This window comes from Sphaerodactylus townsendi, unplaced genomic scaffold, assembly GCF_021028975.2.
Source record: "Sphaerodactylus townsendi isolate TG3544 unplaced genomic scaffold, MPM_Stown_v2.3 scaffold_32, whole genome shotgun sequence".
Classification (NCBI taxonomy): domain Eukaryota; kingdom Metazoa; phylum Chordata; class Lepidosauria; order Squamata; family Sphaerodactylidae; genus Sphaerodactylus; species Sphaerodactylus townsendi.
The window spans coordinates 311915-334445 of NW_025950495.1; the positions used below are offsets into that span (position 1 = coordinate 311915).

Below are 22531 nucleotides of genomic sequence, written 5' to 3' on the forward strand. Positions count from 1 at the left end.
GGTCTAACAGCAGCATGTCATCACTTCATTACACAGTCTCATCAAGTAACATGCCACTGAAGGTTTCTGGGCCCACACCAAGGGTCTGCAACCTGCAGCTCTCCAGATATTCATGAACTACAAATCCCATCAGCCCTTGCCAGCATGACCAATTGGAGAGCCGCAGGTTGCAGACCCCTGGCCTACACAGTTCGGGTGCCACCAAGCCAAATAGAACCCACCAAGAATGTGCAGCTGACTGCCAGTTGCATGACAACCTCCATTTTTCAGGCCAGCAGCAAAAACAATTGATGAGGGAGCGGTCACATGGCTGACTTCACAAATTGCACAGGCCTCTGTGAAGCAAAGCTTTTGCTTCTCAGGTCTCCTTCGAAACATTCATACACTTGGATCTCAGGATAAACAACCCTGCTTTTCTGTAAAGTGCACCATAAAAGGAGGACAGCAGCACACACACACACACACACACACACACACACACACCGATAATGAGACACAACAGACTAGCTGTGTTGGCAGCGAGGCTATACCAGCTGTGCCCTGGATTTTGTCATGCCCAAGGGCTGGGCAGAGCAGGGTTATTACCATGGTGTCATTTATTTTAGTTCTTACATTGGCCTGCACTAAATTATAACTAAAGTTTCACATATTCTGCAAAGAAGAAAGAAGGGAGAAGGAGAAGAAAGGAAAAAGAGGAGGAAGGGGAGGAGAAGTACACACAACAGCTCTAGAGATGAGACAGCCCTGGAAAGGCTAAGTAGGAAATCACCAGAACAAGTCTTGGTTCAGCCCTAGGGAAGCCACCTTCTCTTATTAGCTTCCACAGATGGCACACATATCAGTTGGGGATAATTATATAGAAGCACATTACAGGGCTGTTGTAAGGCCTGAGACTGAGCCCTTTCAACACTCTGAAAGCACATCATGCATTCTAAGGATTATTAATACATTATGCGCACATGCACTCAATTATGCTGCCTCTCCATTTCATCACATCTATTCTCTCCTAAATATTCAGACTAAGAAGAGTTCGTTTTTATACCCTGCTTCTCTCAACCTTTTGAGGAGCCTCAACGTGGCTTACAATTGCCACCCCTTCAACAGACACCATGTGAGGTAGGTGGGGCTGAGAGTGTTCTCGGAGAACTGTGATTAGCCCAAGATCACCCAGCAGGCTTCATGGGTAGGAGTGAGGAAACAAACCTGTCTCTCCAGATTAGAGTCTCTTAACCACTACATCATGCTGGCTAAGATTTCTGGACCAGGGACCTGCTTTTTTTCGTGCTAGTATTGTTCTGTAGCAGACCACTTTCTCCCCTAAAATCCTCCCCAATCATGATATGGACAGTATAGTATCTATTCAATCTACATCAGAATGTCAGCTCCAGATGCCCCCACTGTCAGAGTTTAGATGAATGGCAACCAAGGGACAGGGCCTCCCCACTGTGAGACACAGGGATATTTGGTCCCTGTACTTTGAAAGCTTTCAGACACCAAGTGCTTTCAGCCACCCACCCACCCCCTAAACACCCAGCTTGCAAAAGTATTTTATGTTCCTGTATTTTGATTACCAGCAACAAAAACTGTACTTTGTTCTGTCTTTCTTTCCCCTTCCTTCCACCTCTTTATTTATTTATATCTTGCCCCCCCCCCCAAAGCTGTTTAGATCATTTCTCCTCTTCCATTTTATCCTCTCAACAACCCTGTGAAGTAGGATTGAGTGTGTGTGACTGGCCCAAGGTCAGCCAGAAAGCTCCCATGGTCTGGGTCTCCTAGATCCTATCAATAATTTGAGACCAACTTTTCTTCTCTGTCTTGTTTAGTGGACTGTGCAAAGATGTTTTCCCATTATCACAACAAAGAAGGCACAGCAAAGTAAGCAGAAATCCAAGAAGTCTCGTTGCACTTACTAGATTAAAAAAAACAGCCATGCCAGACAGAAGGCAAGCCACACCCAGTATTTGGGCAGCCATGTGGAATCAGTGCGCCCTTAACCACAAAAAGGATCTTCCAGTATTAGTATCCTGCCAAAAGTAGAGATGTAACTACATCTGCATTTCCCAAAAATAGGTCTGTCTCAATAAATTAAGACTATTTGGAATTGCCTACAAAGCCGCATCACTGGTTTAGACCAAGGTTGCTTGAACTATGTTTTCTTTCCAGCTGGCCATCTTCCCTCTCTTTCCTTATTTGGAAATATTCCCACATCTCCACACCACCTCTCTGTCTCCCCTTCAGCCAGTCAGAAGTCACACCTTACTGCCCACCATGCCTCCTTCTGTCTGGAAATTCATTTTTAGTTGAAGAAGAAGAAGGAGGAGGAGGAGGAGGAGGAGGAGGAGGAGGAGGAGGAGGAGAAGGAGGAGGAGGAGAAGGAGGAGGAGGAGGAGGAGAATAAGAAGAGTTTGGATTTATATCCCCCCTTTCTCTCCTGCAGGAGACTCAAAGGGGCTTACAATCTCCTTGCCCTTCCCCCCTCACAACAAACACCCTGTGAGGTAGGTGGGGCTGAGAGAGCTCCGAGAAGCTGTGACTAGCCCAAGGTCACCCAGCTGGCGTGTGTGGGAGTGTACAGGCTAATCTGAATTCCCCAGATAAGCCTCCACAGCTCAGGTGGCAGAGCTGGGAATCAAACCCGGTTCCTCCAGATTAGATACATGAGCTCTTAACCTCCTACGCCACTGCTGCTCCTCTTGCCCTATAACTGCAGCCAGAACCTGCCCTTTAATTAAACTTCTGTTTGCCCAGAAATACCCTCATCTAATGATACATGGACTGTGAGTTTCATTCCTTGTGGTAAGAGCTTGCTAGTGTTGGATGCTTGATATTATTTTGGTTGATTGCTAATTCACTAACTCGCATCTTTTTATCTTCCCCTCACTCTTTGGGGGGGGGGGGGTAGGGGCATAATTCCTTCAGATTCTGTATTCTTCCCAACCTTGTAGAGGCACTGCTGGAGTTTGTCAAAGATTTGGGTGGGTCCCTGCCCAGATTGAGGGTATTTCTTTGAGCTGCATCTCTGGCCTTGAAAACCCAACAGGGTCACTATAAATTAGCTGTGACTTGACAGCAAAAAATGCCAAAACCAACAGCATCTCTAGCATGTGAGCGTGAGAAGAGGTGAAAGACAAGTTTCCTTCCTTACATTCAATTTATCTTGTGTGAATTCAGGCTCAAACTAGAAAATGGGTGGCATTCACACTGACACATCTAGTCTAAACAGTTGTGATAACAATATGTCTTTTGTTTTTGGGGGGACTAACAAACATGCTGGCAATCTGTCTGAGGACCAGAGTGTCTACTATGAATGCAAGAGGACTTTTTCCTATGCAGACTTACATTAGAAATGAATAATCACAGAGAACATGACGCTGCTTTATATTGAGCAGGAATATTGGTCCATCTGTCCCTATATTATCTACTTTAACAGCAGGCAGAAAGATTTTCCCCCAGCATTGATATCAGAGATTTCCACTGCATATGCTAGCAATTGAATCAAGGCTCTTCCACACGTTTGTTTGTTTACTTACTTATTTATTTATTAGATTTTATAGACCGCCTAATCCACAAAGGGCTCTAGGCTGTTCACAATGCAATTTGGTCACTGATCTATGGTCATACCCTGCCATGCCCTCCTCAACGGTAACAGATATGACTTGATAGTTGTTCCCTTCTCACCTGGTTGACAGAGATAGGTGTCTGCACAACTACTCCACCAATGATCTCAGTCTTGTAGGGGGCTTTTGCAGCATCTGTGGTTGGAGACACATTCCCAGTCTTTGGTACCTACGAAATGAAAAGAAATAAAAGGAAGATGTTACACCTGATACATATAACCAACCTTCTGAGAATGTGCCGGACAAGGTATCCTCCAGCACTGTACACATTTTCCATACCTTCAGTCACTTGTTAGAATGTTCCAAAGTTAAGTCATATCTTTAAGAAAAGTAACTGATGTGGCAGCTAGGGAGGGAAGAACTACTGAACCTCAGTGCGCAACAGAATTCCAACACTAGTGGATCAACAGCTAAAAAAATAGAAATAAGTCATGAGTGTGAACAATCCCAGAGAAACAAATGGAACATCCAAATGTTCCCTTAATATTTGCATCTCTCTAGGTTATTGTTCTAACCTTTAAAGCCTTACCAGTTAAAATGTTAGTATTTTAGTCTGTAAGTCATTTAAGAACTTCTAGGTTGAAAGTACCACTTAGAAATGCACTGAATATCCACATATCCTTGATATTGTGATCTGCTAGGCTGGAAGCAGACCCAACGTTTCCCCCCCAGAGCTGGATAAAGTCGGAAAGAAGCATCACTGCTTGTGAGACACACCCAGCATGTTGTAATGATTAGAATACATACTAGGATCTGGAAGAGTCAGGTTCAAATCCCCAGTTTGCCATGGAAGTTTCGACCAGTCATTCTTTTTCAACCTAACCTACTTTAAAGGATTGTCGAGAGGTTAAAACGTATGAGGGAAGAACAAGCTGTTTTGGGTTCCCATTGGGGGAGGAAATTGGGATATAAATGGTATAAATAAGAACTTTCAGTTTGGGGGCAAAAGAAGCTATGAAACCTCGTTTCCATGCACAATTTGCAATGCAGAGACATTCAACTCTGACTGCAACTGCTTTCTTTGCAATGGATCTTCCATGGCAACAGCTAGAGCAACCAGACATTTATCTAATCTGAAGCATTGGGTGGGTAACGACTCTCCTTCAGGACCTCAGCAATACTATTCTCAAAATAACCACCACTGCTCTCATAAAGTGAGCATTCTACTCCCTGTTGAAATACTGTGCTAGTATTAAGTGCCACATTGTAAATTTCGTTGTGCGTGCACAATGACAATAAAATGCTTATGCACTACCCCAACACACTGTGGAGGCAGGCGTCACTGGAGAAGCTGCAATATGAAGTCATTTGCTCACCCTCTGCAGCTAAGGCTGGTACTCACTAGTGACAGTTATTATCCTGGGTGTTGCCTCTCAAGAGCCTGCCTAGTATAAGGGCCCAAAGATTCTCAGACATCCTCCTACAAGCTGCCATAACGTCATCGCCATTATGTGTGTGTGGCCCTTTGGCTGCTAATTCTAAGGACGCTTCTGGCAGCTCTTGGTAGCCATGAACATCTCTCTCTGGGCGAAGCGTAAATGTTAAAGACATCCCCATACAAGGTTCAGTTTGAACAAGGTCCCTCATGAATTTTCCCCACTAAATGGTAAAAACTCATCCTTACAATCTTGTGGTGAATTCAGGTTGGATTTATTCACTCCGTCCCTAAGGTAAAAGCAGTCTGTGGGCTGGGCTGGTAAAACTTGCTAAGGAATTTGTAAGCTTTTAATAGGCTAACACCCAACTGGCCTAGATCCTTGCTGCCTGCTATGATCCACCACACAGCATTCAGAGTTCTGATCTCAAACCACAGAAGATGCTGAAGTCAGCAAAGTGTGACGGGACAGAGAAAGAGCACAGGTAGCCTTGATGTTGGGGTCAAGTCACCTATATGGAAGCCCTCACCCTCGAGTCCACTGTGAATGCACTTCTCACTAATCCAACTTCTGATATGGTCATTCCCACAAGCCAATGGGGGAGAGGAAGAAGTTGATGTGGCCATGGTTGTCAGGGCAACTGAGTTGGTGCCTAAGTACTACCAGGGCCACTCTTCATTTATTATCCTAAGCTATACCATTGAGCAGCTGTGAGGGGAAAAAATGGAGAAGCACACACATGGGCTCCTTTAAGGAACAGCAAAACACAATATGTGAGAGATCTTTTGCATCTTTTATAGATATGGATTGGTATAAAAGCAGCCGATGTTTAAAAAAAGGGAACATTTCTCAGAAGTGTGATATTCCAGTACTCAGAAGGGTGCCAGGCATTTGGGGATGGCATGGTGTAGTGATTAAGGGCAGCAGACTCTGATCTGGAGAACTGGATTCAATTCTCCCCTCTTCCATATGAAGCCTGCTGGGTAACTATGGGCAAGTCACAGTTCTCTCAGCCAATGAGGAGGAACATAATGGCAAGAGATACACCAAGCAACACAATCCATTATTTTGCAAAGACCTACTGCAGTAGGTATGTGTTTCACAGAAACCACACAAACAGTAATATGCTGCTTTGGTGACTATGGGCTTTAAGTGGTAATCTTCACAACTCCTGCCCTCAAAGACCCATGTGTGTATTGATCCCGCTCATAGAGAAATCTTCTATGTATCTGACAGAGAACCTATGTCTGAAGGTTGCAAAGGAAACGTTCCTGTACATTCTTCTGTTTGCCTGCAGTGTCACGACCAGGTCTGGGGAGCCTCTTCACTATTTGACACAAACTGAAAGATCACCTCCTCCCCTCAGTTCCTGAGAAAACATCCCTAACATTCAGCCTGTGGATGCACAGAGGAAGACTGACAAAGGTGGATGGGCAGTCTTTCAAGAAACCACAAACAGATTCCAAGGAACCTCAGGGTTTCCTCAGAATGTGGGCAGAAAAATCCCCACTGTCTTGGAGACTTAACAGCTGCAGCTTGGTAATGGAACCAGTGAAAGCCCCTCAAACGCAGCTGCCAAAGCAGGAGGAAATAATGCTTTGAACTCTTACATGCCTGTGTTTGTAGTGGCACAACTCTTGCTGAGTGCCACAGAGCAGCTGGAACACACTGCAGGGCACCTTTCCCCCACAGGTTCCATTTGATGTGGCTACAGCCAGACAAACACTGAAGAGGAAGAAAACCCATCCATCTGAGCTGGCCCCTATATCAAGGTTTGGCCTGAGCTGCCTCAAATCTCACATTTTTCTCACAGAAAGAGAAAGAAAAATCCATGGCTTTTCCTGGAACTTCAATTGTGCACACAGCACTAGACCATCACCCCTAAGTCAGAGTGTATATAGCCTAATCTTCAAGAACAGATATACCCCCATGACATTAGAGGGGAAGCTCATTCATATTCCACACATTCATGCATCATCTGTGGGAAAGGATCATTTTAAATGATATAGAGCCGTTTTCAATGCTTCCAGATTCAGGACCCACTAGGTGGCCAGAAGAAGACAAGACATCATGTAACGTCAGCCAGGAAGAAGGGACCAGGGTTACAGCTTCACAAGTGTCAAGGCCAGGAGCATGGGCAGCAGGCCAAAAAAGGTGGGGTCATGAAATACATCAACATCATGAAGCCACCATGAGAACATGCCAAGGGCCATGGAGGAATCTTCTCTACCACTGAGTGACCTTACCTCACTGTCCTGCTGCTTTTCTCAGCTTGCAAAGAGAGGGAGGGCATGCTTCTCTTCTACAGAGCAACTCCTTCCAAATGTTAGCCAAAACAAAACCTACCCTGAGCCACACTCCTTCCTGCCTCCACCAAGCACTCACTAGATGGCCAAGGGTAAGCCACCATATCTCAACCCACAAGGTCTACCCATTCAGAGTAAGGAGATACTTTACAGGTTTATTGTAAGGATTGCTGAAATAATGGACACGAAACGCTTTGAAAGGCAAATACTAATTAAGTCATTGCAATTACTAAGTATGCTGATAGGATAATATATGAAATAAATAGGATAGGATAATATATGAAAAAATAAGATCAATAATGATTAGCCTTGGTTTGGTTTTGGCCTCAAGAACAGAGGCTTATTCCGGCACAGTCCACAGCGTGGGAGTTGTGATTGGCATGGTGGGATCAGGAGTTGTACGGGCCTATTTTACGAGAAGCAAGATTAGCCTCATACTGATCATTGCAATGCTTGCATAAAAGTATAAAATGCTACTAATATAACAATATTTGTATAAAAATCACATTTCTTCAGCAACTCAATATAGTCCTTAGCATACAGAGAAAATAGTGTTTTCCAGATACAGATGTGCTACCTGGGATGTGGTAGTGCAAAGTACTATCACTCTACAGCCAACTTATGGTTTTCAAGTGCAAAGTACTATCACTCTGGTGGTAGTGCAAAGTACTATCACTCTGCAGCCAACTTATGGTTTTCAAGGCAAGAGACAAACAGAGGTGACTTGGCATTGTCTGCCTCTGTGTACTAACCCTGGATTTCCTTGGTGGCCTCCCATCCAAGTGCTAACCAGTGGTGACCCTGCTTAGTTTCTGAGATCTGACAAGATCAGGGTAACCTGGGAATACAGGCTAAAGGTAACACATCTGTCGACAAGGAAATTACATTTTGATGTGGTGTAGCAACCACTTTGTCCATGAAAACACAAAGAGCTACGATAAAGGACAATACATATTTGTACTGGGTTTCATACCATGTCAATGGTCATGCCTAAGGAATCCTGTTGGTAGGAGACTCCCACCATCAGGGAAATCTGAAGCATCTACTCCTTTTCTATTTGAAAGGAAACTAGGGGAAATATCAAATGAAGCTCCATCCCTTCCATTGGAGAATGGAATTGCTCACGCAGGGCAACATACCGTTATCTTGCTTGCCCGATTTAGTGCGTCCACCCAGTCCTGCAGATCTTTTTGGTCGCTGGCTTGTAAGAAATAGCGTTGAGACAAAGCATTGATAACTGTGGACACAAAGATCAGCATCAGAGTTGAGTAGAACAGAAAGCAGTGAACACGCTCAGGTTGCTTTCAGCTTTCTGAAAGAGCTTCAGCAGAGTATTACCCAGGCACCCTGGTCAGAGAGCTTCTAAGCAGTCCCCACTACGAATGCGTCTGCCGTCACAGAAGTCTAGGGTTGTTGTATCGCTGCTAGTTCTGGAATTTCTTGCCCAGAGAAAGCTCATCATGCCAGCTCTTTCTCTTTCTTTTAAACCATTCATAGGTTGGTGAAGACTGCCCATTCCCCAAATATATTTGCCACTGAAACTGTATTGCTAATGAATAGCTTCCTCCTTGCATTGAGGTGTTTTTTTAAATAAAGAGAAAGAACTTTTTATTGCATGTGCACATCTGAAATAATGCCTATTCCTCCATTCCTCAAGCCACGGCAGCCTTCGTTGTACTGCAGATGTAGACCTGGCCTTAATAACTAAGTAACCAGATCCGTTAACTAATTGGGTAACCTTGTTTAATACAATTGCCCTACATTAGAAAGGGAGATGTATGCATGGAAGCAAGTTTCCATGTGACCAGCCAGCCTAGATACAGTGCACATCTGAATTGCAATGCTCAGCTGAACCCATTACTCCTGGTCCTAGTCTCTGGAGCAGCAGAAAACAAGCTTGCTCCCTCACTAACATGACATCCCTTCAAATGATCCAGTGGTGATCCAGTGGTGGTCTGCAACAAATCTGTGTCCGTAAAAAGTACTGGAAAAGGACCTTATAGCTTGACTGAAAACATCTGGTTCTAGAAAGAAGCCTCAAATAGCACATAGAATTGAGATACTTGGTTTATGTTTCACCTCCCATTATACATGCTAAGTTGCAACACAATTAATTGCCCTCATTTAGAAAAGCACCCATAGTAAACCATCAGTGTAACGACCGGATATATGCCAGAAGCATGAAAGTAATTACCTCAACATCCAATCTGTAATCATGAAAATTAGCTAGGAGTTGCGTAGTTAACAGACCACCCTTCCCTATAATGGATAAGAATTTTTAAAGAATTCGAAAAGGTTTCTAACATCGGTTCCAACCCTATGGGCAGGATAAAACAGCAAATATATATCACTCAATATATACATACACTTTGGAACTCACTGCCACAAGATGTAATGATACTTACTAAGGTGCTGCTAGAAAGTGAATTGATAAATTCACAGAGAATATTTTTATAATTGGGAGGGAAGGCAGCAGATCTTGGAAGCTAAGCAGGGTTGGTACTGAGAAGGGAGATTGCCAAGGAAGACTTTGCAGAGGAAGGCAATAACAAACCATCTCTGCTTCTCACTTGTCTTGAAAGTCCCTTGGTGGGGTCATCATAGGGCAGCTACAACTTGGCAGCACTTTACACCCACGTGTTTATAACTGGCTATTAACCATAATGGCAAGATGGAAACTTCAAGTCTAAAAGTCATGTACCTCCAAATGCCAGTTGTTGGCAGGCAAACCGGAAGGAAGGAAGGAAGGAAGGAAGGAAGGAAGGAAGGAAGGAAGGAAGGAAGGAAGGAAGGAAGGAAGGAAGGAAGGAAGGAAGGAAGGAAGGAAGGAAGGAAGGAAGGAAGGAAGGAAGGAAGGGAGGGAGGGAGGGAGGGAGGGGGGGGGGGGGGAGGGAGGGAGGGAGGAAGGAAGGGAGGAAGGAAGGAAGGAAGGAAGGAAGGAAGGAAGGAAGGAAGGAAGGAAGGAAGGAAGGCCTGCCCCCTTGACAGCTTTGAGCATAGCTGTACATTGCTGTACATAGAATCTTGGATTAGATGGATCTGGCAAGCACTATTTTATCATATTTTAGTCAATAAATGTGTTCCTGAGCATCACTCACAATCCTCACAGCAAAAGAGTGGCATAAGAACTTCTTACCCGTTCTCTGACAGGGCAGAAAATCTGTATTATGGAGTTTGTACACAGGACAATAGCTGGCAGAGGGACAACCTGAACTGTCTCCTGAACGGTCTCAGTATGATCAGGGAGCAGCAGTGGTGCAGTGGTTAACAGCAGGTGTACTCTACTCTGGAGGAACCAGGTTTGATTCCTGGCTCTGCCGCTTGAGCCATGGAGGCTTATCTGGGGAATTCAGATTAGCCTGTGCACTCCCACACATGCCAGCTGGGTGACCTTGGGCTAGTCTCAGTTTTTTTTGAGCTCTCTCAGTCCCACAGGGTGTTTGTTGTGAGGTGGGAAGGGAAAGGAGTATGTATGCCCCTTTGAGTCTCTTTACAGGAGAGAAAGGGGGGATATAAATCCAACTCTACTTCTTCTTCCCAAGCCACTAAATGACACAAATTCTCAGAACTAGATAGGGATTCAAGATACTTTATATTTTAGTTGGAAAAAGCTGCTGGGTAGATGAACTGGAGGCACAGCAGGTACCCATACTGTCTCTCCAGCCCCAGAAGATCCTCCCCATCCCACCTCTTACCTTTCTCTCAACACATTATACACATTATACTTACCGAAACAGAAAGGAGTTTTCGGCTTTTGTTTCGGGGTAGCCACGCTGACCTAAAATGAAAGCATGGACGGCAATCAGATGGTGGCATTGAAACCTGAGCCCTTTGTTTTGCTGGGGGAGCAAGAGGGTAAGTTGCTCATTTTGGGTGGTCCAGGGTTCTTATGGTATTAACAGAGGCATCCCAGGCAGGGGTTGAACTGGTGACACCTTTTCTAGCACACAAAGGTCAAGGAACGGAATAGGGTGACCTTGCTAACCTCATGCAGCAGTCAAAGGCACAGATGCCTTGCCAGAAAAAAGGGACATTGGTGATCCTAAAAGGGGAAAAGCAATACCGCAAACACACACACACTAACTTAACCTCACCTCTCATCATCACAGTTCATTTAAGAAGAACCTCTGATCAATTTACATAATCCAAGAAGAATTCTTCATTGCCAGTACACCCACATAGTTGCCAGACAGCCTAACATCTGCCCCATTTAAGATGCAGATTATCAAATGATGAGAAGATAGCGTCAGCTTGATCCACAGGGCAATTAACTCGACCCAAAGGACAGGCCTGGTGACTGGAAGAGATTCTTGCTCTCCACCTGCTGCGATACCTTTTCCTTCTCCCCACCATGCTCCTGCCAACTCCTGCTGCTCCAGCTAGCTGTTAGCTCTGACTCTGAACCAGCTACCCAGTCAGCTTGTGATGCTGTGCAAATGCAAACAGACCAAGCAAGATGTCCTTGTCCCTTTAAGACAGGCTTACTGTGTGGGAATGAGCAGCTGGAGCATTTCATGGCATCAAGGTCAATATAAACAGATAAATAAGACTCTTTTTTTTCTCCAGGCAGCTGGCAACCTGAACACATGCACGCTATCGCAAGTTGGCACAGCAGCTGAAATCAGGGCTCTGAAGCCTACAAAGAAAACAGGTGTGGAACTTGTCTGAGGCAGCAAATCAGGAATGGCATGGGAGAAACTGGGCCTTATAACAAAATACTGAATTAACGATTCTGTACCTCTTTTCTGATCCTCTTCACTCCCATTACAAAAAGCACAGGATGTTATGGGGGGAGGAAGGGGTGGTTAGAGAGAGAAAGAGAATCCAAGTTCTTCTCTAACATAACTTAAGTTCAACGCGAGTAAAACGTCCTATCACCACTTTGCCAGGGACTAGACAAGCACAGCAGAAGATGACGGAAGATGTAAAACATCAGCTATGACATAGAAGAAAAGCCAGAGTACTCCATTTCATTTTAGAAAATGCATATGTTGTCTTTCCATTAATCAACCTTAGCGCTCAAGGCAGCTAATGGCCTAGAAGCAACCAAAACCACATAAAACCAACTAACCAAGCAACAGCAAAATTAATAGATCACAACGACAGTAAAGGTCACAACAAAGCATATAAAAATCCATCAATTAAACCAAAACATTAAAAACCATCATCATCCTCCCAAAACAGAGTAGTCTAAAAATCAAAACGTTACAGAAAGAGAACCAAAAACCTTCCAGAATGAAGCTTTTGTGGGGACAAGAAGAGCTTTGGGGGGGGGGGGAGCTCTCTGCTTCTGTGCTTTATTGGACAGACACTTGAGCAAATAAATCTGGGGTACAATTAAAACCCAGTTTCTGTCTCAAATATGTTAAACTATCATTCAGGTAATCTGAGAATAGCAGTAGTACAAAGGCATACACAAACAAACATTTTAGACATAATTCACTTTTGCTGCTGAGTTACTGCTTAGCATTGCTAGAGTGTGCAAAGGTATGTATAGAACACGATACAATGCCTGCCTGCCCAAAAGGTTAACAACAACACCCCCACCCATGTTAGATGCTTCCTGTAGCTGCTATGTGCTGTTCAGTTGCCAGAACACATCAATAGTCAGAGGTAAAGAAAAGGAGGATTTCTGAAAAATCACCAGGCCTACTTTACAATCCTATCACCGCCTTGTTCTTACCTTTGAAATATAGGTCAGAGGCAAACGTCCCACAGCTCTTGCTCCTATAGCCAAGTTCTGAAAGGGATTAAAAAGTTAGTTAATGAAGAAGTCAGTTTCACATTATTAATTTAAAGGTAGTGGGGATTAGTGGGAAGCATGCTAAAACTGAAACAAATGATCTCTGGAGTTTGGCCCACTCCATCACATTGGCACTTCATCTTTTCTCTACAGCCTCAACAGGGCTGTATAATTAAATCTGTGAGGTGGCTTAGGCGGAGACAGGGTAACTAGCCTAGAATCATGCCTGTTGGGCTTCATGGATAAACCAGGACTTGAATCACTGTAGATCCTCCTAATCAGGTGGCTATTTGTTCAAATTCCCCTCCCAGAAGAATAGTGTCTTTTAGAGAAAAATGAATCTCACTATATTTATGTACTCCACTTATACCCCACCATTCTCCCCAAAGGGCACCCAAAGCAGTTTGCATCGTTTTCCTCTCCTCCACTTTATCCTCACAACAACTCTGCAAAGTAACAAAGGCCGAAAGTGTGACTCGTCCCCAGATCACTGAACAAGCTTTCATGACAAAGTGGGAATTCAGATCCAGGTCTTTCAAATCCTAGCCTGACACTCTGAACACTATACCATGCTCATCGTAAAGTAATTGGATCTCAGTATGATCAGGGAGTCAGTAAAACTGGGCTACTCACAGAAAGTGCTTTTTCGTTGTTGCGCCCCTGTTTATTGCCTCAATTTCCACCAGTTCTTCCTGGAGGAGTTGGGAGTATGTCCAAAAAGGCACCAGTATTCAGTATTCACAAAAGAACCCTGCTCACAGACAAAGCTGGGTTTAATGTATACTTGGGCAACTTGCCAGGTAAACCAAAATATTTTCTCTTCATTTGTGTTGGGAAAAAAACCCGACCCAATAAAGACTGAGTATGCTCCAGGAGTCACAGAAGTGCTGCTGAACGTCACTTTTTTTATAAAAGAGGAGGGGGTTAGCCTGCTCAAACCCATGAAAGCTGAAAGAACCTTAGAGTGAAAGATTTGGGGACAGGCAGGGCCAGGTGGAATTTCCATATCATTCCTCCCTCCTCTAAATCCTTGTGGGCACCCAGCTGGTTCAATCTCATTCAATACAATCAGTTATCCTTTTGGGCCCAGTTTATACATTATCCAGAGCAAAGCAGTTGAGATTGCTTCCACACCATTCCTGTAACGATCTTACCTTGTAGTTGAATATTAAGCTGGTGGCATCTCTCATAATCAGGTGGGTATTGCTCGCATGGGTAGAAAACACAGAATCTGCACTAACCACACAGGCAGAAGAGCTAAACATTAACAGGAGCTGCAAAGAAGTAATCCTAGAGGTGGCTGATGGAGCTTCCCATACTACACCCAACCCCCATCACACTCAAAAAACAAACAAACCCCAAGGCAAGAGCAACTACCTTTTTTTTAATGGTAATTATTATTGTGGCAATTACTAAAATCAAGCAGTGGCAGTTATTTCAGAGTGGATCAGTCTAGAGCAATGGGGTGTGATCTTGTGTATATGCCATCTTCTAAACAGGTCTGCCTCAGTTCAGAGCTTGGATTACACACTCCAGCTGGTCAGGGGGCTTCCCAAACAAAAAGATCTGCTGTGATTTTCTTACAAAGAGGTTTAGATAGAGGAAGGTGTGTATGAGTCAGAGCAAACCGCTGGACAGCTTCCTCTTTGGGCTCATGAGACAGAAAATGATGGCTGGTGACTAGGAACCCTTCCTTGCACCAATGATCTTGGGGCTTGAAACAGTCTGGATATATTTAAGGAATCATTTAGGACAATATCCACTCAAGCTTTAGAGCTCCTTTTTAGCTGTACCCACACACAAGCACATGAACACACACACACAAGCTACAAGGATGTGAAATATTTGCCCTTGCAATTGGGAGGCAATGTGAAGCATCAGGATTAGTCTCACCTAGCATGAAAGTTGGCCTATGCCTAGACAGTGGAGCACTGCCTTCAGTCAACTGTTCAGTACTCTACTCCAGTTGAAGTTCTTTGTTCTAATTCTAGCACTGGACAAGAGAGACTCTAGGTCCAAAAATGGAACCTTGGGTACTTGCTCTGAGGGTTCCATCTTCTCTGAGATAAGGAGGGCATTTTGATTTTTGGTTATTCCCACTGGCTGCTGAGGGAAGCAGGGTGCCCACAAGCCTTTGAAGATTTATCGAAGCCAGATACTACAGGATACGGGCAGCTCGTTGTGGGTTTTCTATTGAGTTTAGAGAAGCTTTCATTGATGTGGATTGTTGAATGACTGTATGCTTTGACATACGTTTGTGGAGACTGGGGCATTAGTTGTCTAACAGCCCCACTTGTAGACTCTGTTTGAAAGACCTATCTGCTACAATCTATGATCTGGCTACTAAAGGTACACATATATCCTTTTTATCAGTTTAGCTTTCATAAGCCCCTCCCCGCCAAAAAAGAAACCTCAAAAATGTAGTTTGGCAGAGGACGGAGAACCCCCCCCCCCCCACACACACACACACACACACACTTCTGTCCTAAATTACTACACCCTAGAATTTTTAGCAAGAGGGAATATCATTAAACCAGTTGAAGTCTCTAGTGTGGATGGACCCCTGAATAGAGTGTTTGGATCATGAGGCCAAGTAGCAGATAGGTCTTTCAAAACATGCAAAGGCCTCTTAAATTGCTACCCCTAAGAACTGCATTCTTGCAGGAACGATACTCAAACTAGCCTCTAGGGAACACGCATAGCTACCACCGAAAGGAACAGCTTCTTGTCTCTTCTCCTCTCCCGAGGCAATTTCCAAAACAAAATGCATGGAATGTCACTGCATTACCAGTTTCTGTGATGCCTGAAGGGACAGAAAATGTCGATGAAGACATCCAAAACCCAATCATGTCAAGAAGCTTGTTCAGTGTTATGAACATTCCTAAGAAAAGGACGAGGGAAACACACAGGGCTGCCATTTTTAACGGCTACCATCTATTTACAACAACATCTCGTTCCAGTTCAAATCTGCCTTGGAGGAGGGAGGACCCAAAAGCAGACAAATGGGATGAAAAATGTTGAGATGTTGAGAATGCTGTTGACAATGAAAGTCTCACCTGGGGATTGTCCATATACCAATGGAGGAGGTTGGCCTGGGTATCCAGGATGAAATACCTTCGCAAGAACTTCCCACAGGCATCACTGTCTTCAATGTCCAGGAACCCACAGACTCGGTTCTGACGATCCAGATAAGGCATTCTGAGCTCCTTCTAACATCCCCCTGAGAATCACAGACGCATACAAATAAGATTCAGGACTTGTGAAAATACCCAAAAATTGCACCACAATAGAATTGCACAACCTGTGGTCCAGTTTGTCTTGAATGCATCCCACAAACCACGTTTGGGGGCTTTTCTCTGCCTCCTTGCCTGGAACTGCAAAGGCGGGTTTTTAGTAAGGACTGATAAAACCACAATATAGGCTGGTTGTATGTTCAGCCTTCCTAACCACAAGTTATGCAGGCCTGTCTGAAAAGCAGCCCATGAATCCAATAATTCACAGCACTGGCAAAAACCTAAGCATGCCTTTAAGAAAGCAAAAAAAAAATGGTGGTGGTAACATGCGCCAAGTGCACACTTGAGTTTTTTTCTACTATATATACCAGGGGTAGGGAACCTGCGGCTCTCCAGATGTTCAGGAACTACAATTCCCATCAGCCTCTGTCAGCATGGCCAATTGGCCATGCTGGTAGGGGCTGATGGGAATTGTAGTTCCTGAACATCTGGAGAGCTGCAGGTTCCCTACCCCTGGTATATACTCTTATGGAGTGGGGGTGCACACAGAGAGATGCAACATTCATAGGTAATTGCAATTTGCTAGTATATTCTCACTGAAACCTCTCAGTGTCAAATAAGCAGACACTCAATGCATGCAAGATCATTTGATAAGCCAACGTAGACCAGGCATTGAATGGAAGGTCGAATCCCCACTGAGAAATTGAATCTAGATACAACCAAGTTTCAAAATAAACTGCACCTTTTCATCGTGGTTTCAACCTCCCCACCACATAATGTTTCCAGTGAAGACATCTATGTCTATCTCGGATTTAAAAAATGTTACAATCCCCACTGCCACGGGATCGGCTGGGCGGGTCTATCCTGATTGGCTGTCGTATCCCCGCCTTTGCAGCTTTCTTCTGGCTATCGTGCTGTCGCGGGAACGCTACTGCTAGATCTCGGTGTCTTTGAAGAACCTTCTGCTGCCACTGGAGTCTGCCCCCAATTAAGATCAGTTTTGAATGGGATTATCTGTATGTTTCCACTTTCAGAGGTAAGTTGGCCAGAGACAGGTTCTTCTCTGCTGCAGCACCTCAGCTGTGGAATTATCTTCCTGCATCAATGCACATGTCATCAAACCTGCTGAACCTCAAATGCCAAGCCCTTCCTAGCATATTATTACCCATTTTATTACTTTAAGTCTTCCTTGCTCTTGCCCAAGTCCATTTTTTTTAAATCATAAAACAGACTAAAAATGTGCTGATTTTATTGCTGATTTTTTATGGTCTGTGTTCTAATCTTAGATAAAGTTTAATTAACGTTTTAAAGGATTGCTAGAAGCTAGTTAGGAACGAAGTATGCAAAATGTGCAGGATATAAAGTCATAATAAATCATGTACAAATTATGATAAAAGTTTATTGTTTAGATAGCCAACCCTACAATGCTTTGGATGCAATAAAAGGAATGGATGACAGACAAATCTAACCCACAGGTTCAATCTGTTAATAAGTTCTCCCACATAAGCCTCATCAAAATGATTAAGAGATGTGTAGGAACAATTAGGCTTATGCATGAGAACTTCCCAATCAGTTGTACCTAATGTTCATCAGAGATAAGCAGATGGAATTTGAATTTGCCACCTCTCAGACCAAAATGATTTGAACTAGCCTGTATATATCTGGAGTTCATCATTTGTGGCACATTTGCTGACAATCTGAAGCAGGGAAAAGGGGAAATGCAAACTCCTGAAATACAAAAATGTCTGCACCTGATCTCCTGGGATCTATTTTTGTTCACTACAGATGACCAGGCAAGCGGCTATTTATAAGCAAGACATTTTAACATACACTCTATCAATTAAAGTAAAGCGAGTCAGATGAACCTTTCAAAGAATTATTGCATGTTATGAAACATATACCTAGGTCATTTACCCAACTTGACTACAAAAATGTCACTGCAATTAGTATTCCCTTTCAGTCTTCATCACTGTCCTCTCTTTACCCCACCCCTATACCAAACAGCTACTTCCAGAGAAAACTCATCAAAAAGCCCCTGTTAGAGGGAAACTTTCAACAGCTACGAAACCATCAGAAAAGTTCACAGCAAATGAAAATTTCCCTGGATGACTCATAGGACAATAGCTGGAATTTTTGAAGCTTTCAGGGAACCCTTTCCAAAGGAATTCCTCAACCAAGAAACTTGACATAGGGGCCTTGCGTGTTTGCAAAGGATTCTGGGGCACATTCTCAGGTGCACATTAGAGACCATTCAGTGCATGTAAGGTATCAGGCAGGAATCTTAGGATTTCACTAGGATGCAGAATGTTACCTAGAATAACTCAACATTTCCCTATTGCCGTATATTTCAAGCATTATCATAAGTGGTGTTCAAACTGTCTTCTAAAAAAGCATGGATCTTATTATTAGTCTTGGGGAACCTCTGATAAGCTTTTCAGAAGTTATTTTTAAAAATATCACTGCCCTTGAACACTGAAGTCCAGAGAAGTAAATAGAGGGGGCTTTTTTCTCCTTGCCCTATAATGGCAGAACTTAGGGGTACTGAATGAAATTGTTGGGAAATAGGTTCAAGACAGAAAAAAGGAAATGCTTCTTTACTCAATAATTACTTAAACTGTGGAATTCACCGTGATGTCCATGAGCATAGATAGTTTTTAAGGGAGAGGCACAAACAGATGCATGAAAAAGAGGTCATCAGTGGCTATTAGCCATGGTTACTGAAGGGAGCCTCCAAATATAGAAGCAGCAAATCTCTGTTGGCAGGTAGCAGCAGGGGAGGGCCTCAGCCTCTGTGCCCTGCTTGTTTGACTCCCCACCTCCCGCCATCAGGACCACAGCAAGAAGGAACTGTGCCCAGGGCACACGTGCGCCCCCCCCTTCTTGCCCTGGAACACCCCTGCACCGGCGCGCTCAGTGCGTCGCACCCCCTGCCCCCTTGGCGCTATGCCACTGTTGGCCATTGAGTGAAAAAAATATCCTGGTCTATATAGATCCTTGGTCTGATCCAGCAGGCTCTTTTTATATTAACTCATGCAGGGCAATGTCCCAAGACAGCAGACAGAGAAGGGCCCTTCTGTACCAGCTGGCCCAACTCCCAGCTCCAAACCTCCGGCCCCAGACTCTGTTTGAATATCTCAAGCAAGAGACAGGCCACCATGGAGAATCACACTTTGGAAATTTTCCCATGTGTTAAATACTCTCTGCAACCAGAAATTCAGCAAAGCAAGCACAAATAATGTTTATTCCTGTTGTGCTAGCTCTCAGTTTCTCTGGAATGATGTATTTTTAATATGAAGGATTGTTAAAAACAAAAACCACCACCTGCAGCCTGAAGGGGGCGCAGTCCATTTTGCCAACTCAGTATTCTACCACCTCCAGTCTCCAGCCTGTGAAAACCCAAGACTACTTCTCAACTGACAACATCCATACATCTGCTCCCGGGGGCGGGGGGGGGGGGGATCAAGGCAAAAAGACAAGTAACTCTGGGGAAAAGCACTGCAAAAGAATTCAATGTGTAACTGCACCATGCAGCTATTACCAGCTGGAAAGTCAAATGTTGCAGCCAAAATAAATAGGAGTCTTGGGGCATCTTAAAAATGAACAAGTTTTATTTCAACATAAACATCTCAGGTACTAGAGCCCAAAGCTGTTTATTTTTGAAGACATTAGTTACACATGCAACAAAAGCATAGTCATGTGCTTTTCAAAGAGAATAGCAAAGCTCCACTGTCTAGACCAGTGATGGCAAACCTATGACACACCTGTCAAGGGTGACACATCCCAACGTTTTAGGTGACACACTTGCATTCACCAGCACTCGACAATAACTATTCTCCGTTTGGAGTCATTTTTGTTATTATTTGAAGTTACTTTACACAAGATCCATGCTAATGGCTGAATTTTTGCAGTTTGAAGATCCCTGCCTGAGGGAAGTTAAAGACCTAATTATTCTATACAACTGTGGTGTGCAAGAGCTTGCAGACACAATAGAGACCGTATAAAATTCCTCCTTAAAGACCTTCACCACCACATCATGTGATCTCATAAACACGTTATGATAACATGTATAAAAAGGTAAAGTTTCCCCTTCAGTCGTGTTCGACCCTGGGGTACCACTGCAAGCAGTGATTTCATAGGCAAGCCGTTTTTGTGAGGTAGTTTGCCATTGCTTTCCCCGGCTATTCTTTACCCCCTAGCTGTGTGCTAGGTACTCATTTACTGACCAAGGAATGGATGGATGGCTGAGTTGACCAGGAGCCAGCTGCCAGGATATCTGCTCCACAGGGGGATCAAACTCTTGATCATGTGAGTGGCAGTCCAAGCACTTAACCACTATGCCATGCAGCTCCTGATAAAATGTTTGTAAACACCCAAATGAGCTATACAAATGGTGTTTGTATCATTCCGCCTGGACTCTTCTACTTCCCTTGACTGCTGCTTTCTCAGGTCCTTGCCTGGTAACCCCTGCTGCCCAAACCACCCCTTTTTGAAATGTGAGCAACTAGGTTAATGACAGGTAGGAACCTTGGGGAATATACCTCACTTCCAAATTACATGTTATGCTGGGAGATCCGTAATTGATTTTCAAGGCTGACCATCAGGTTCCTCCCTCCACCCATGCTAATCTGCCACCAAGGAGATCAATCACAGGGCTCCAAGTGACGTGAAGCTTCATGCCTTCCCCTCTTCTAGCTGCCCAGCCTCTCTGTAACAGACAGACAGCCAAGCCAATCACTGCCAAAGGCTTCAGCACAACTATATCCCTTAGTACTTTGAATCTAGATACTACTAAAAGACAAAAGGGAAGACTGTATGAGTAAGACAGCCAGAGGTACAGCTACTGTACCCTAAGGATACTGTACACTAAAGATACAATAAGAATGGTTCAGCAGTGGAATTGGCTGCCTACAGCAGTGGTGCTGAGCTCCCCCTCACTAGCAGTCTTTAAGCGGCAACTGGATGAACTAAGGGATGCTTGAGGATGATCCTGCATTGAACAGAGAGTTGGAATACATGGCCTGTTTAGCCCCGTCCAACTCTATGATTCCATTCTATGCATTAAAAGCTCTTCAGATTCCCCAATCACAAGAACAAATAACTAGATTTTTAAAGAGAAGACCAGATTTTTAAAAGATCAAGTTTTCTCTATTTCTTCAAGATGAGAATTGAAAACTGTAGATAAGGGCTTTTTTAGGATGGAACCTTAATATACATGCATGAGAAAGGAAGGATGTGGGCATGTTGTAATTGACTCAAGTGCAAAGTTGAAATTGCTGCTAGAACCCCAGGCTGGGAGCTCCACCCTTTTGGCAGTTTCATAGCAAAAACGCAACAGCCCAGGACAGCTCCAGAGGGTGAGGAGGTCAAGTGTTTTATTAAACTCAAGAGCGAGGGAAAAGGCCCATCATGGCCCTAGTGCTGTTGCTATTCTCATTTTTCACACTGCGCTCAAAGCATGAAAACACCTCATTTGGAAACTCCCAAATACTGAGAATGAGTCCCTCCACTTGGATCTCTGGAGCCACTTTCTCCAATAATGCCAAAGTGACTTTAAAATACATCCCAAGGTTGAAAGATTAAAATCAGTAGACAGTTGTGGGTGGCACCTAAACAACTCAGTGATTTAAAAGAAAAATAGGCAACTTGTAGCTAAACATGGTCTCTAAATGGAGGACAGGAAAGTAGCAAATGCCAGTTTTTAAAAGGGTGTCCTGGAACTTTTGAGCCCAGTGTCTCCTCTGGATAAAGACTGGTGAAAACTTAAGGAATACACCTCAATGAAGAAGAAATCACATGGGGTCTGTAAAGAGGTTTCCTGCCTTACAACATTTGGGATTTATTTGAGAGGGTTAGCAACCCAGCTAATAAGGGTGAGCCAGTAAGACTCTACATACTCTGACTTACTCTAAAAACTTTGAACAACGTCTCTCATATTTAGCCATGGAATAAGAGGATATAATATTTCATCCTATTATATAAAAGGCTAGCTGCGTTGGCGACGGCTCACTTCCAGCCAATCACCATGCACAACTCATACAGAATGCGTAAAAAACAATGCAAACAAAACAGGGGAATGTGGCAGTTACTCTCTCGTGTGGTCACCCTTCTCCCCTACTGTTGAATAATTACAGTCACGGTACCATCTGCAGCTGCCTGAAGAGGAGCAAGTGCAGGCCATGGGAGGGTCGCGACTGCTGGCAGCTGCAACTTTGCCGTTAATTGTTGTGTGACAATACAGGCATCCGGAAAGACAAGT

At 43.9% G+C, this 22531-nt stretch overlaps 1 protein-coding gene across 1 annotated transcript in view; it reads right to left on the reverse strand.

Annotated features, from left to right (window-relative positions):
• The window catches only part of PLEKHA2 (pleckstrin homology domain containing A2), a 61964-nt gene that overhangs the window by 21715 nt on the left and 17718 nt on the right, over positions 1-22531 (reverse strand). The window contains exons 2-6 of the mRNA XM_048482968.1: positions 16099-16262; positions 12983-13039; positions 11029-11077; positions 8439-8536; positions 3679-3786 (exon numbers count right to left, since the gene is read on the reverse strand). Coding sequence (XP_048338925.1) covers positions 3679-3786; positions 8439-8536; positions 11029-11077; positions 12983-13039; positions 16099-16239 — 453 coding nt within the window. The 5' untranslated portion in view covers positions 16240-16262. The remainder of the gene's footprint in view (positions 1-3678; positions 3787-8438; positions 8537-11028; positions 11078-12982; positions 13040-16098; positions 16263-22531) is intronic.